Source organism: Salvelinus namaycush, chromosome 29 (genome assembly GCF_016432855.1).
Source record: "Salvelinus namaycush isolate Seneca chromosome 29, SaNama_1.0, whole genome shotgun sequence".
In the NCBI taxonomy this organism is placed as follows: domain Eukaryota; kingdom Metazoa; phylum Chordata; class Actinopteri; order Salmoniformes; family Salmonidae; genus Salvelinus; species Salvelinus namaycush.
Window position 1 is genome coordinate 30,568,615 of NC_052335.1, and position 14,751 is coordinate 30,583,365.

Consider the following 14,751-nt stretch of genomic DNA (forward strand, 5'->3'; position numbering starts at 1 on the left):
ATTTGTATCTGTGCCAACCTGGCATCTGTGACAGCATGGGCAGCGCCATTAAAACTGGTTATATTCATCTGGAGTCCTCTATCTAACTCTATGGTGTGGGCCATATAGTAGATACACCATTGTACCAGAAAGACCTGCAGTAGAGTACAGTGCTCAGTGCTTATTGTCGGGCTCAGTACGCTGCTTTGTTGTTCACACACACACACACACACACACACACACACACACACACACACACACACACACACACACACACACACACACACACACACACACACACACAAAGCCCAGCACAAAAGCACCACACACACACACAGTGGGGATACTTGACCATAAAACACCTCTGTCAAGTGTGTTCAGCTGGAAAATTTGTGTCTGGCTCAAAAAGGGCCAACACAGCCTCTATTGAAAACAGTCAACAGGTTGCTAGGCTAGACTGCTGCTTAGTCACTGGAGATTCCAGTCTACCTAGTTAAAGCTGAGGAGATGTTGAGAGAAACAGTAGATTGTGTTGTAATGTTCATACTAGTGGTGCCTGTTGTATATATGGGTTCATAGCGAGGCATTACATGTTTGAGGAATGCCCCATTAGAGCAAACCCTGTAGCGTAGCCTACATTCTGTTTCTTCGCAGAGACTGACCATTTTGGTGTTTTATAGTGGCTTATTGTCTGCTGTCTTTATCTGTTTATCATGACACATTGCTCTGTTATGGGGTTGGTTCAGAGTGGCTGTTGTCCCAACTTGTCCCTATAAAAACAGCCTCAGTGTTCCACTGTCAATATTCTTCACCCTAGACTACAGGTTTACTGTCAGGTCTGTTACAGTGACCCTGTGTGTGGTCTGGTGCAGAGCAGAGTGCAGAGCAGGGTGGGGTGGACACTGTCTAGCATAAAGGGATGTAGTCCACTTTTACTGTGGTGAAGGACATTATTACAGTAAGGTACAGAGGCACAGTCTTCAGTGCTGCATGGAGGAGTTCATTTCAGCTCTGCACAGTGCGCTACAGTGAGGTGAGGTTTGGAGTTTTACATGTTGAAGAGGGGGTGTCTAGGCTTAAGCTCAGCAGGCTAACACAGTCTTGTGTCACAGATAAGTCAATTTCAGAATTGTACAGTATAGTACAGTATAGTAGGGTTGTAGCAGGGTTTCAATTTGCTGTGACATGGTAGCGTTATGGTACAGTGCAGTAAGGTTATAGGGGGGTTGTGACATGGTTGTAACATGGTTGTAAGATGTTATAACATGGTTGTAAGATGTTGTGACATGGTTATACCATGTTGTAAGGTGTTGTGAGATAGTTATACCATGGTTGTAAGGTGTTGTGAGATGGTTATACCATGGTTGTAAGGTGTTGTGAGATGGTTATACCATGTTGTAAGATGTTGTGAGATGGTTATACCATGTTGTAAGATGTTGTGAGATGGTTATACCATGGTTGTAAGGTGTTGTGAGATGGTTATACATTGGTTGTAAGATGGTTGTAACATGTAGTAAGATGGTTGTAACATGTTGTAACATTGTTGTATGATGTTGTAACATGGTCGTATGATGGTTGTGTGGTGGTTCTCACCAGCTGTTCCTGGTTGTGCATCTGGTCCTGGGCGTGGCGGGCCAGCTCCTCCTTGGCCAGCAGGGCGGCCTGACGCTCAGCCTCCAGGCGGGCAGCCTCGTCCTCCGCCATCCTCCTCTCCACCTCCAGTTGCATGGCACGTTGCATCTGCTCCTGCAGGTCTGGAGTGGAGTGGAGTGGAGATAGATAGAGAGAAAGAGAGAGAGATGGAGATGGAGAGAGAGAGAGAGAGAGAGAGAGAGAGAGAGAGAGAGAGAGAGAGAGAGAGAGAGAGAGAGAATACAGAATATATATTTAATATTGAATACTGCACTGTTGTGAAGGGCTTGCAAGTTAAGCATTCCACTGCACTTGTGCATGTGACAAATAAAAAGTGAAACTTGAAACTAATGTGGTTTCAGAGATGTTGGTTTAACACTTTTTCAGGCGTTGTGAGATCTGATAGTAGCCTAACACGATACACAGACTAAGGTATCATATCTGATCGTCTGTGCATCGTGTTAGACTAGTAAGGCATCAAAGACGACCTGGAAAACACCTAAAACATCTAAACACATGCTCCTCATGCAGGTCAGACCCAGAGAGACACTGACAGATAAAAGACAAATACACCTCTGCAAGACAGAGATATTCATAAACACATATAGTAAATAGTACCAGACATACTACAGTACTACACTAAGGAACACATATAGTACTAGACATAGTACAGAACTACACTAAGAAGCACATAGTACTAGACATAGTACAGAACTACACTAAGGAACACATATAGTACTAGACATAGTACAGAACTACACTAAGGAACACATATAGTACTATACATAGTACAGAACTACACTAAGGTACACATATAGTACTAGACATAGTACAGAACTACACTAAGGTACACATATAGTACTAGACATAGTACAGAACTACACTAAGGAACACATATAGTACAAGACATAGTACAGAAGGTACACATATAGTACTAGACATAGTACAGAACTACACTAAGGAACACATATAGTACTACACATAGTACAGAACTACACTAAGGAACATATATAGTACTAGACATAGTATAGAAGGTACACATATAGTACTAGACATAGTACAGAACTACACTAAGGAACACATATAGTACTAGACATAGTACAGAACTACACTAAGGAACACATATAGTACTAGACATAGTACAGAACTACACTAAGGTACACATATAGTACTAGACATAGTACAAAACTACACTAAGGTACACATATAGTACTAGACATAGTACAGAACTACACTAAGGAACACATATAGTACTAGACATAGTACAGAACTACACTAAGGAACACATATAGTACTATACATAGTACAGAACTACACTAAGGAACACATATAGTACTACACATAGTACAGAACTACACTAAGGAACATATATAGTACTAGACATAGTATAGAAGGTACACATATAGTACTAGACATAGTACAGAACTACACTAAGGAACACATAGTACTAGACATAATACAGAACTACACTAAGGAACACATATAGTACTAGACATAGTATAGAAGGTACACATATAGTACTAGACATAGTACAGAACTACACTAAGGAACACATATAGTACTAGACATAGTACAGAACTACACTAAGGAACACATATAGTACTAGACATAGTACAGAACTACACTAAGGTACACATATAGTACTAGACATAGTACAAAACTACACTAAGGTACACATATAGTACTAGACATAGTACAGAACTACACTAAGGAACACATATAGTACTAGACATAGTACAGAACTACACTAAGGAACACATATAGTACTATACATAGTACAGAACTACACTAAGGAACACATATAGTACTACACATAGTACAGAACTACACTAAGGAACATATATAGTACTAGACATAGTATAGAAGGTACACATATAGTACTAGACATAGTACAGAACTACACTAAGGAACACATAGTACTAGACATAATACAGAACTACACTAAGGAACACATATAGTACTAGACATAGTACAGAACTACACTAAGGAACACATATAGTACAAGACATAGTACAGAACTACACTAAGGAACACATATAGTACTAGACATAGTACAGAACTACACTAAGGTACACATATAGTACTAGACATAGTACAGAACTACACTAAGGAACACATATAGTACTACACATAGTACAGAACTACACTAAGGAACACATATAGTACTACACATAGTACAGAACTACACTAAGGAACATATATAGTACTAGACATAGTACAGAACTACACTAAGGAACACATATAGTACTAGACATAGTACAGAAGGTACACATATAGTACTAGACATAGTACAGAACTACACTAAGGAACACATATAGTACTAGACATAGTACAGAACTACACTAAGGAACACATATAGTACTAGACATAGTACAGAACTACACTAAGGAACACATATAGTACTAGACATAGTACAGAACTACACTAAGGAACACATATAGTACTAGACATAGTACAGAACTACACTAAGGAACACATATAGTACTAGACATAGTACAGAACTACACTAAGGAACACATATAGTACTAGACATAGTATAGAAGGTACACATATAGTACTAGACATAGTACAGAACTACACTAAGGAACACATATAGTACTAGACATAGTACAGAACTACACTAAGGAACACATATAGTACTAGACATAGTATAGAAGGTACACATATAGTACTAGACATAGTACAGAACTACACTAAGGAACACATAGTACTAGACATAATACAGAACTACACTAAGGAACACATATAGTACTAGACATAGTACAGAAGGTACACATATAGTACTAGACATAGTACAGAACTACACTAAGGAACATATATAGTACTAGACATAGTATAGAAGGTACACATATAGTACTAGACATAGTACAGAACTACACTAAGGAACACATATAGTACTAGACATAGTACAGAACTACACTAAGGAACACATATAGTACTAGACATAGTACAGAACTACACTAAGGAACACATAGTACTAAACATAGTACAGAACTACACTAAGGAACACATATAGTACTAGACATAGTACAGAAGGTACACATATAGTACTAGACATAGCACAGAAGGTACACATATAGTACTAGACATAGTACAGAACTACACTAAGGAACACATATAGTACTAGACATAGTACAGAAGGTACACATATAGTACTAGACATAGCACAGAAGGTACACATATAGTACTAGACATAGTACAGAACTACACTAAGGAACACATATAGTACTACACATAGTACAGAAGGTACACATATAGTACTAGACATAGTACAGAACTACACTAAGGAACACATAGTTTTAGACAAACACTACAACCACATAGTAAACATAAGGTCACTAACACCTAACATTACAATCAGAACCACCCTAACAACTCTCTAACATTACACTTAAAATGTTAGTTAGTAAGGACAAAGGACCGACCTCTGAAGCAGACCTTCAAAACGAAGTACAAAATCTTACAAATGTATGATTGCATTATGGATAGTATGGAACCACCAGGCACTTACTGTAGTTACAGGGTTGTTCTACTTCCATGATGTAATCCTAAACACTCTCCACAGCTATTCATGGAAATAATAATACAATAATAATCCAGTTAAGTAAATCCGAGAGAAGGTATACGCTATCTGCTAGACTGAATATAGAGATAAACCATGGTCATATTCATTAGGGCTCACCGTAGCAAAACATTGCAGAAATGTTTTGCAACGGAAAACAAAAACAAGCATTTCTTATTGGACACGTTCAGGTAGTCCATCCTTGTTTTAGTAGCTTTTCTTCTGTTTGATGCCTAATAAATACGACCCATGTATAGTATAATAATATGTAAGGTTACAAACAAAGGTCGATGAGGAAGCATTGACAGTCAGTAAATGCCTTATCAACCTGATAACTGATATCTAACCATGCAGAAACAATACCGCCGGGCTATCTAAGGTCCACCGGGACATAAAGTCACACATAGCACAAGGCTAGCTGTATACTACTACTTCCAGTAAAATAGAACTTAGATAGAAATTTTCAAACTACTTAAATGCAAATTGTTGTCAACAGAGTCATTTTCTCAAATATCATTACTGTTTTAAGCTATTTAATGCGGCATGAAAATGCTGCATACACACCAACACACGCATGTACACACACATTCTCTGTCTCTCTTACTCACACATCTCCTTACATTTAGGTGATAAATGTGCTCTGGTTGACCCTAGTGTCCTCACTAGTCAGACCCTGTTCTCCCCGGGCATACCTTTCTCTGCCTTCTTGGTCTTCTCCTCAAACTGGTAGAGTCTCATCATCAGATCCTGCTTCTCTCTCTCCATCTGCTCCTTCTCGTTCTCTATGGCCTCCCTCTTCTTCTTCTCGTTCTCCAGCTGGGCCCTGCAGATAAGAGAGGGCCGGTGTGAGACACAAAGAGAGGCTGACGTGTGCTGGCTAATTAAGTAATAACCACTCAGGGGCCATTGGCCCCTCTCGCTGTGTGATTTTACACACATTGAGTAGAGACACACTGTATACACACACACACACACACACACACACACACACACACACACACACACACACACACACACACACACACACACACACACACACACACACACACACACACACACACACACACACACACACACACACACACACAAAGCAAGCAAACACATTCGGGGCACAGTGTAGCAGGCATAAACTGTCATTCTACAGATACCCTTTGTAGTTTGTTCAGTTATGTTAAATAAGCTGGTTAGATAATCTAGACTAATGACACAAAAATACCCTTTCCCCTTTATTGTTGAAGGTTGGCAGCGTAGGGTTAGGTTTCAGTGTAGGGTTAGGTTTCAGTGTAGGGTTAGGCTCCCGTGTAGGGTTAGGCTCCCGTGTAGGGTTAGGCTCCCGTGTAGGGTTAGGGTTAGACTCCAGTGTAAGGTTAAGGTTAGGGTTAGGTTCCAGTGTAGGGTTAGGTTCCAGTAGGGCTGGGCGATAAGGCAAATAAATTATCACGATATATATATTTTTTCATTCGATAACGATAATTATCACGATATTAATCAAATAATGTTTAAAAAGGTGCATATCTGCTTCAGACTCAAGCCTGTCTGAACAAACCAAAGGTTTCTTAGTTATTGTCAGAAGTAGAACTCACAAATAACATTTTAACTTCACTTTTTAAAGCTGTAAACCCTTACAAGTCATGAGCAAGAAATAAAGAAATAAAATAGTGCAAGTCTATACGCATTATAACTATTAGCCTAATGGTACATCACAGTTGAAGTTGGGGTAGTTGTAGTAGTCTGAGGGGGAGCTAGTCGCAGGAATGCACAGGCAGCACTTTGCCAGGTGGCTGACTTTGGGAAAGTGTTTTTGGTGGATCTTCCACCAGTCCAGTGGATTGGTTTCACTGTCAGCATCAGGAGACTGAAGGTAGCAGCTGAGTTCCTTTTCTACCAGCTGGATTTCAATAAGACCTGTGGTGGTGGAGCATGGCTTTTTGAAAAAACTGCCCAGTGACTTTCTCTTTTTAGCTGTCAGTTGTGGTGAAGCAGCAGCAACGTCTCCCTGTGCTGCGCTTGGGTTTTCATGTCCCTCGTTGACCATCTCTGAGACAGCTCTTGCTTTTATGTGGCCCACCTTCTCCTCTTTGATGTAATGTGTTTTAAACCGAGGGTCGACCAACGAGACTATGTCCAGGAGGTCATCATATTTCTCATTCAGATAGTCCATGACTATCGTTTTGATGGTTTAGGTGAGCTCTGTTTCACCATCATCAGGTTTCATGACCTCTGTATTGAACAGGTGTAGTACTGGCTTCAGGTAAGACACACTGACATAAGACTCACCAGACAGAGCATCTGTGAATTCTAGGAGTGGGGTCAATGCCTGGTTGATGGACTCAAGAACATCTATATCTGTATAGGTGGGAGCTAAGTGCCAGATCTTCTTGTCACTGGACAAGACCTGTGAAATGGCTTTCTCCTGCTCCAGTACTCTTTGCACCATCTTTTGACGTGATCCCCTCCTGGTAGACGACTCTGTCACCAACTTGTGCTGGGATAGGTTGTGTTTATTAGCAACTGCCAGATCTCTCTTCTTTGTCCACCAATAGGAAAAGGCACCTACCACTTTCTTACACACTCCAATTGTTCGATCCACCAGTTTGCCTCTACCCACTCTCTCTTATTAAAATCTCTTGATTTCTCTTAATTGTTCAAATCAGTTGATGGGGGAAGAAATCACATTTAGTTTCATCTAACCAATCACTTCAATATACACAATTGACAAGTGCAGACGATGTCCAAAACACTGCAGTCAGGTCCATTTGTTGATTTGAGCGACCTTCACCAAGTTCGCACCACTATCTGTTGTAATGCAGACCTGTCTGTCTTGACTGAGTCCCCAGGAGGCGAGAGCGTCAATGAGCCCCTCCGCTATAGCTTCACCCGTGTGGTCGTCGGGAAAATATGATGTTTGAATGCATTTATTTAGAAGATTCCACTCTGTCAATATAGTGGACAGTGAGGCTAATATAAGGCTCTGACGTGCAACTTGACCACAGATCAGTAGTAGTAGCAAAATACGTCAAATCTGTCTTGAGCTGTTCCTCAACTTTTTTCCCAACACTCGGCGTAGAGGTTAGGCAGTGCGGTGTGAGATAAATGTTTGCGGCCAGGGAGCACGTGCCTGGGGTCAATTAAATTGATAAGCCTCTTGAAACCTTCCTTTTCGACTGTGCTAATTGGTAGCATGTCCTTAGCAATGCAATGCATAATAGCATGTGTGATGTCTTTGTGTCTTTTCGATGTTTGCTCATAGGGCATAAACGCTGTTGGTGTTGACTGCTTTGGGCGAACATCTCTTTGGGCGAACAAGGTGCTTGAGGGGCGTTTATCAATACCGTGGTGCAAACTCAACCTTTCTGCATGTTCCAAAGAGTGATTTTGCTTCAGATGGTGAAAAAAGGTTTGTCGTATTACCAGACTTGGTAGCCACCTGTCTACGGCACAATTTGCACTGAACATTGCTCTGCTCTTTGTCGGACTTCAAAAAGCCAAACCCCTTCCAAATAACAAACAGTTGAACCCTTTTAAATCAATCATTTCTTAGTTGGAATCTGCTCCTTCTCCATGGCTATCACTGCCACTGTTTTCACCTACATCACACATTTTTCGTGGTTAATAGTGGCTACTCCATCACTCGAGGTGCTAAGTGGTTTTTAGTGGGTGTATACCTCTCCACGTGCATCTTGTCACTTCTCCGCACGTTCCTGCTGCGTCACAGAGATTAAATGGACTGCTGTACCCAATTATTCTATATCGACTTTATTGAAAACTAATCTAAACGTTTTCATTTTATTATTGAGGGAAGTAATTACCTCGATAATTATCGATATTGATTTATCGCCCAGCACTAGGTTCCAGTGTATGGTTAGGTTCAAGTTTAGGGTTAGGTTCCAGTGTAGGGTTAGGTTCAGGTTCCAGTGTAGGGTTAGGTTTAGGGTTAGGTTCCAGTGTAGGGTTAGGTTCAGGTTCCAGTGTTGGGTTAGGTTTAGGTTCCAGTGTAGGGTTAGGTACAGGTTCCAGTGTAGGGTTAGGTTTAGGGTTAGGTTTCAGTGTAGGGTTAGGTTTAGGGTTAGGTTCCAGTATAGGGTTAGGTTCCAGTGTAGGGCTAGGTTCCAGTGTAGGGTTAGGTTCCAGTGTAGGGTTAGGTTTCAGTGTTGGGTTAGGTTTAGGGTTAGGTTCCAGTGTAGGGTTAGGTTCCAGTGTAAGGTTCAGGTTCCAGTGTAAGGTTCCAGTTTAAGGTTCAGGTTCCAGTTTAAGGTTATTGATTATTGATATTGATCTATCGCCCAGCACTAGGTTCCAGTGTATGGTTAGGTTCAAGTTTAGGGTTAGGTTCCAGTGTAGGGTTAGGGTTAGGTTCCAGTGTAGGGTTAGGTTCAGGTTCCAGTGTAGGGTTAGGGTTAGGTTCCAGTGTTGGGTTAGGGTTAGGTTCCAGTGTAGGGTTAGGTTCCAGTGTTGGGTTAGGGTTAGGTTCAGGTTCCAGTGTTGGGTTAGGTTAGGTTTAGGTTCCAGTGTAAGGTTAGGTTCCAGTGTAGGGTTAGGTTCCAGTGTAGGGTTAGGTTCCAGTGTAGAGTTAGGTTTAGGGTTAGGGTCCAGTGTAGGATTAGCTTCTAGTGTAGGATTAGGTTTAGATTCCAGTGTAGGGTTAGGGTTAGGTTCTAGTGTAGGGTTAGGTTTAGGGTTAGGTTCCAGTGTAGGGTTAGGGTTAGGTTCCAGTGTAGGGTTAGGTTCCAGTGTAGGGTAAGGTTTAGGTTTAGGTTCCAGTATAGGGTTAGGTTTAGGTTCCAGTGTAGGGTTAGGGATAGGTTCCAGAGTAGGGTTAGGGATAGGTTCCAGAGTAGGGTTACGTTCCACTGTAGGGTTAGATTCCAGTGTAGGGTTAGGTTTAGGGTTAGGTTCCAGTGTAGGTTTAGGTTCTAGTGTAGGGTTAGGTTTGGGGTTGGGTTCTAGTGTATGGTTAGGTTCCAGTGTAGGGTTAGGTTTAGGTTTAGGTTCTAGTGTAGGGTTAGGTTCTAGTGTAGGTTTAGGTTTTAGTGTAGGGTTAGGTTCTAGTGTAGGTTTAGGTTTTAGTGTAGGGTTAGGTCCTCGTGTAGGGTTAGGTCCTAGTGTAGGGTTAGGTTCTAGTGTAGGGTTAGGGTTAGGTCCTAGTGTAGGGTTAGGTCCTAGTGTAGGGTTAGGTCCTAGTGTAGGGTTAGGTTCTAGTTTGGGGTTAGGTTCTAGTTTAGGGTTAGGTTCTAGTTTAGGGTTAGGTTCTAGTTTAGGGTTAGGTTTAGGGTTAGGTTCTAGTGTAGGGAAAGTCCTACAGGTGATTGTGACGGACCCTGGCCATCTAAAACGTTATGCATGACTGTGTTACATTATGTTGAAGAGCTGTGCGGAGGCCATACTGTCCAGCTAACACTAGAAGATACAGCAGCCAGCTCCCTCAACCTTGTCTTTAGGTCGCGTCAATCCCAGAATGAGGTCATGCTACTGAATCATCAGTGCTCTGCTGGGATTACTCTAGTTATGCTAGTGACCTAGCGCTGCAGTACTTCATGTACTTGTGAAGCCTGCAAAGGTGCTGAGCATGTCTTGCTATAATGAAAAGCATGCTATGCTTTGGAGCAAGAGATACAAGCTAGGATATGATTAATGGCATATTTTTGTGGCAACTTTGGGCAACTCCGATCATGGGATACAATATATCCTTTTTCGTGAGTGATATTCTGAATCTGATTAGGTGTTTGTGTAGGGATGGAGCAAAAGCAAACATCCAGTAGTTCTCCAGGAGGAGAGTTGGCCACCCCTATTCTAAACTCACACACACACACACACACACACCTTTCCATCTGTTTATGGTGTTTCTCCTCGCGGGCCTGGGCCTTCATCTGCTGCACCTCGATGGTGTCTGGCTTGCGGCGGCGCATGTACAGCTCATGGTTGCCCATGCACAGCTGCAGGATACGCTTGTTGATGCGCAGGCGAGGGGCAAAGAACACAAAGTCCTGAGAGAGGAAGAGATTAGAAAGAGAGGGGGGTAGGAAAAGAGAGAGAACGGGTAGAGAGAAGGGGGGGAGGAGTGAGTAGAGAGAGAGAGAGAGGGCAGGGGAGAGTGGTGGGTGAGAGAAAGGTGAAGGAAGGTGGAGAAAAGAACAAAACTCTGGTCAGACTAAATGGTTGTGCAGCCAGCCATCTTTAGTGATTCCATAACGTTGAAATGACAAAGGCTCTACTAACAGTAGGCAGGTGCAGAGTCCGACACTCGACAACACCCATAGCGACCATTTAGTTTGGAATGGAAAGTTAAAATGGCAGCTGAAAGGAACAGTAGGGATGACTAAACCAAACATTTAATTTGAAGGAGACACTTCCCATCTGCGGTTACTGACCACAGTTAGGCTGACCCCCCCACACACACACACGCACACGCACACCAGGGTTCCCGTTAGGAAAATGTGGCACTGGACTAGGACACTTCCAATCTGCGGTTACTGACCACAGTTAGGCTTGTCAAGTCGGTTAGGACATCTACTTTGTGCATGACACAAGTCATTTTTCCAACAATTGTTTACAGAAAGATTATTTCACTTATAATTCACTGTATCACAATTCCAGTGGGTTATAAGTTTACATACACTAAATTGGCTGTGCCTTTAAACAGCTTGGAAAATTCCAGAAAATGATGTCATGGCTTTAGAAGCTTCTGATTGGCTAATTGACATCATTTGAGTTAATTGGAGGTGTACCTGTGGATGTATTTCAAGGCCTACCTTCAAACTCATTGGCCCTTTGCTTGAGATCATGGGAAAATCAAAAGAAATCAGCCAAGACCTCAGAAAAAAATTGTAGACCTCCACAAGTCTGGTTCATCGTTGGGAGCCATTTCCAAAAGCCCGAAGGTACCACATTCATCTGTACAAACAATAGTACGCAAGTATAAACACCATGGGACCACGCAGCAGTCATACTGCCTAGGAAGGAGATGCGTTCTGTCTCCTAGAGATGAACATACTTTGGTGCGAAAAGTGCAAATCAATCCCAGAACAACAGCAAAGGACCTTGTGAAGATGCTGGAGGAAATGGGTGCAAAAGTATCTATATCCACAGTAAAACGAGTCCTATATTGACATAACCTGAAAGGCCGCTCAGCAAGGAAGAAGCCACTGTTCCAAAACCACCATAAAAAAGCCAGACTACGGTTTGCAACTACACATGGGGACAAAGATCGTACTTTTTGGAGAAATGTCCTCTGATCTGATGAAACAAAAATAGAACTGTTTGGCCATAATGACCATCATTATGTTTGGAGGAAAAAGGGGCGGCCGAAGAACACCCTCCCAAACGTGAAAGACGGGGGTGCTTTGCTGCAGGAGAGACTGGTGCACTTTACAAAATAGATGGCATCATGAGGCAGGAAAATTATGTGGATATATTGAAGCGACATCTCAAGACATCAGTCAGGAAGTTAAAGCTTGGTCGCAAATGGGTCTTCCAAATGGACAATGACCCCAAGCATACTTCCAAAGTTGTGGAAAAATGTCTTAAGGACAGCAATGTCAAGGTATTGGAGTGGCCATCACAAAGCCCTGACCTCAATCCTATAGAAAATTTGTGGGCAGAACTGAAAAAGTGTGTGTGAGCAAGGAGGCCTACAAACCTGACTCAGTTACACCAGCTCTGTCAGGAGAAATGGGCCAAAATTCACCCAACTTATTGTGGGAAGCTTGTGGAAGGCTACCCGAAACGTTTGACCCAAGTTAAACAATTTAAAGGCAATGCTACCAAATACTAATTGAGTGTATGTAAACTTCTGACCCACTGGGAATGTGATGAAAGAAATAAAAGCTGAAATAAATCATTCTCTCTACTATTATTCTGGCATTTCACATTCTTAAAATAAAGTGGTGATCCTAACTGACCTAAGACATGGCATTTTTACTAGGATTAAATGTCAGGAATTGTGAAAAACTGAGTTTAAATGTATTTGCTAAGGTGTATGTAAACTTCCGACTTCAACTGTAGATTATGGTAATTCATCTTAACAGAACAAACAACTCCTGTAATGAAGCAGACAATAAAACGTCATTTTCAAACATTTGCCAAAATGCAATTGGCTGGAAAATACCAATCTAAATGGCCCACCTCATAGTGTTTCCACAGATACAATCTCTGTTAGAATCTGCAATGCAACAACTAGGACGGGTTGTTAATAGGACTAGGACGGGTTGTTAATATGACTAGGACGGGTTGTTAATATGACTAGGACGGGTTGTTACTATGACTAGGACGGGTTGTTAATATGACTAGGACGGGTTGTTAATAGGACTAGGACGGGTTGTTAATAGGACTAGGACGGGTTGTTAATAGGACTAGGACGGGTTGTTAATATGACTAGGACGGGTTGTTAATATGACTAGGACGGGTTGTTAATATGACTAGGACGGGTTGTTAATATGACTAGGACGGGTTGTTACTATGACTAGGACGGGTTGTTAATAGGACTAGGACGGATTGTTAATAGGACTAGGACGGGTTGTTACTATGACTAGGACGGGTTGTTAATATGACTAGGACGGGTTGTTAATATGACGGGTTGTTACTATGACTAGGACGGGTTGTTAATAGGACTAGGACGGGTTGTTACTAGGACTAGGACGGGTTGTTACTAGGACTAGGACGGGTTGTTACTAGGACTAGGACGGGTTGTTACTAGGACTAGGATGGGTTGTTACTATGACTAGGATGGGTTGTTACTATGACTAGGATGGGTTGTTACTATGACTAGGATGGGTTGTTACTATGACTAGGACGGGTTGTTACTATGACTAGGATGGGTTGTTAATAGGACTAGGATGGGTTGTTACTATGACTAGGATGGGTTGTTACTATGACTAGGATGGGTTGTTACTAGGACTAGGACGGGTTGTTACTATGACTAGGATGGGTTGTTACTATGACTAGGATGGGTTGTTACTATGACTAGGATGGGTTGTTAATAGGACTAGGACGGGTTGTTAATAGGACTAGGACGGGTTGTTAATAGGACTAGGACGGGTTGTTACTATGACTAGGACGGGTTGTTACTATGACTAGGACGGGTTGTTACTATGACTAGGACGGGTTGTTACTATGACTAGGACGGGTTGTTACTATGACTAGGACGGGTTGTTACTATGACTAGGACGGGTTGTTACTAGGACTAGGACGGGTTGTTACTAGGACTAGGACGGGTTGTTACTATGACTAGGACGGGTTGTTACTATGACTAGGACGGGTTGTTAATAGGACGGGTTGTTAATAGGACTAGGACGGGTTGTTAATATGACTAGGACGGGTTGTTAATATGACTAGGACGGGTTGTGAATAGGACTAGGACGGGTTGTTAATATGACTAGGACGGGTTGTTACTATGACTAGGACGGGTTGTTAATATGACTAGGACGGGTTGTTAATATGACTTGGATGGGTTGTTACTATGACTAGGATGGGTTGTTAATATGACTAGGACGGGTTGTTAATAGGACTAGGACGGGTTGTTAATAGGACTAGGACGGGTTGTTAATAGGACTAGGACGGGTTGTTAATAGGACTAGGACGGG

General features: G+C 41.9%; 1 protein-coding gene across 1 annotated transcript in view; it reads right to left on the minus strand.

The window, feature by feature from the left end:
- The window catches only part of LOC120024426 (ezrin-like), a 66,688-nt gene that overhangs the window by 13,609 nt on the left and 38,328 nt on the right, over positions 1 to 14,751 (minus strand). Inside the window, exons 10-12 of the mRNA XM_038968667.1 lie at positions 10,994 to 11,157; positions 5,866 to 5,996; positions 1,573 to 1,733 (exon numbers count right to left, since the gene is read on the minus strand). Coding sequence (XP_038824595.1) covers positions 1,573 to 1,733; positions 5,866 to 5,996; positions 10,994 to 11,157 — 456 coding nt within the window. The remainder of the gene's footprint in view (positions 1 to 1,572; positions 1,734 to 5,865; positions 5,997 to 10,993; positions 11,158 to 14,751) is intronic.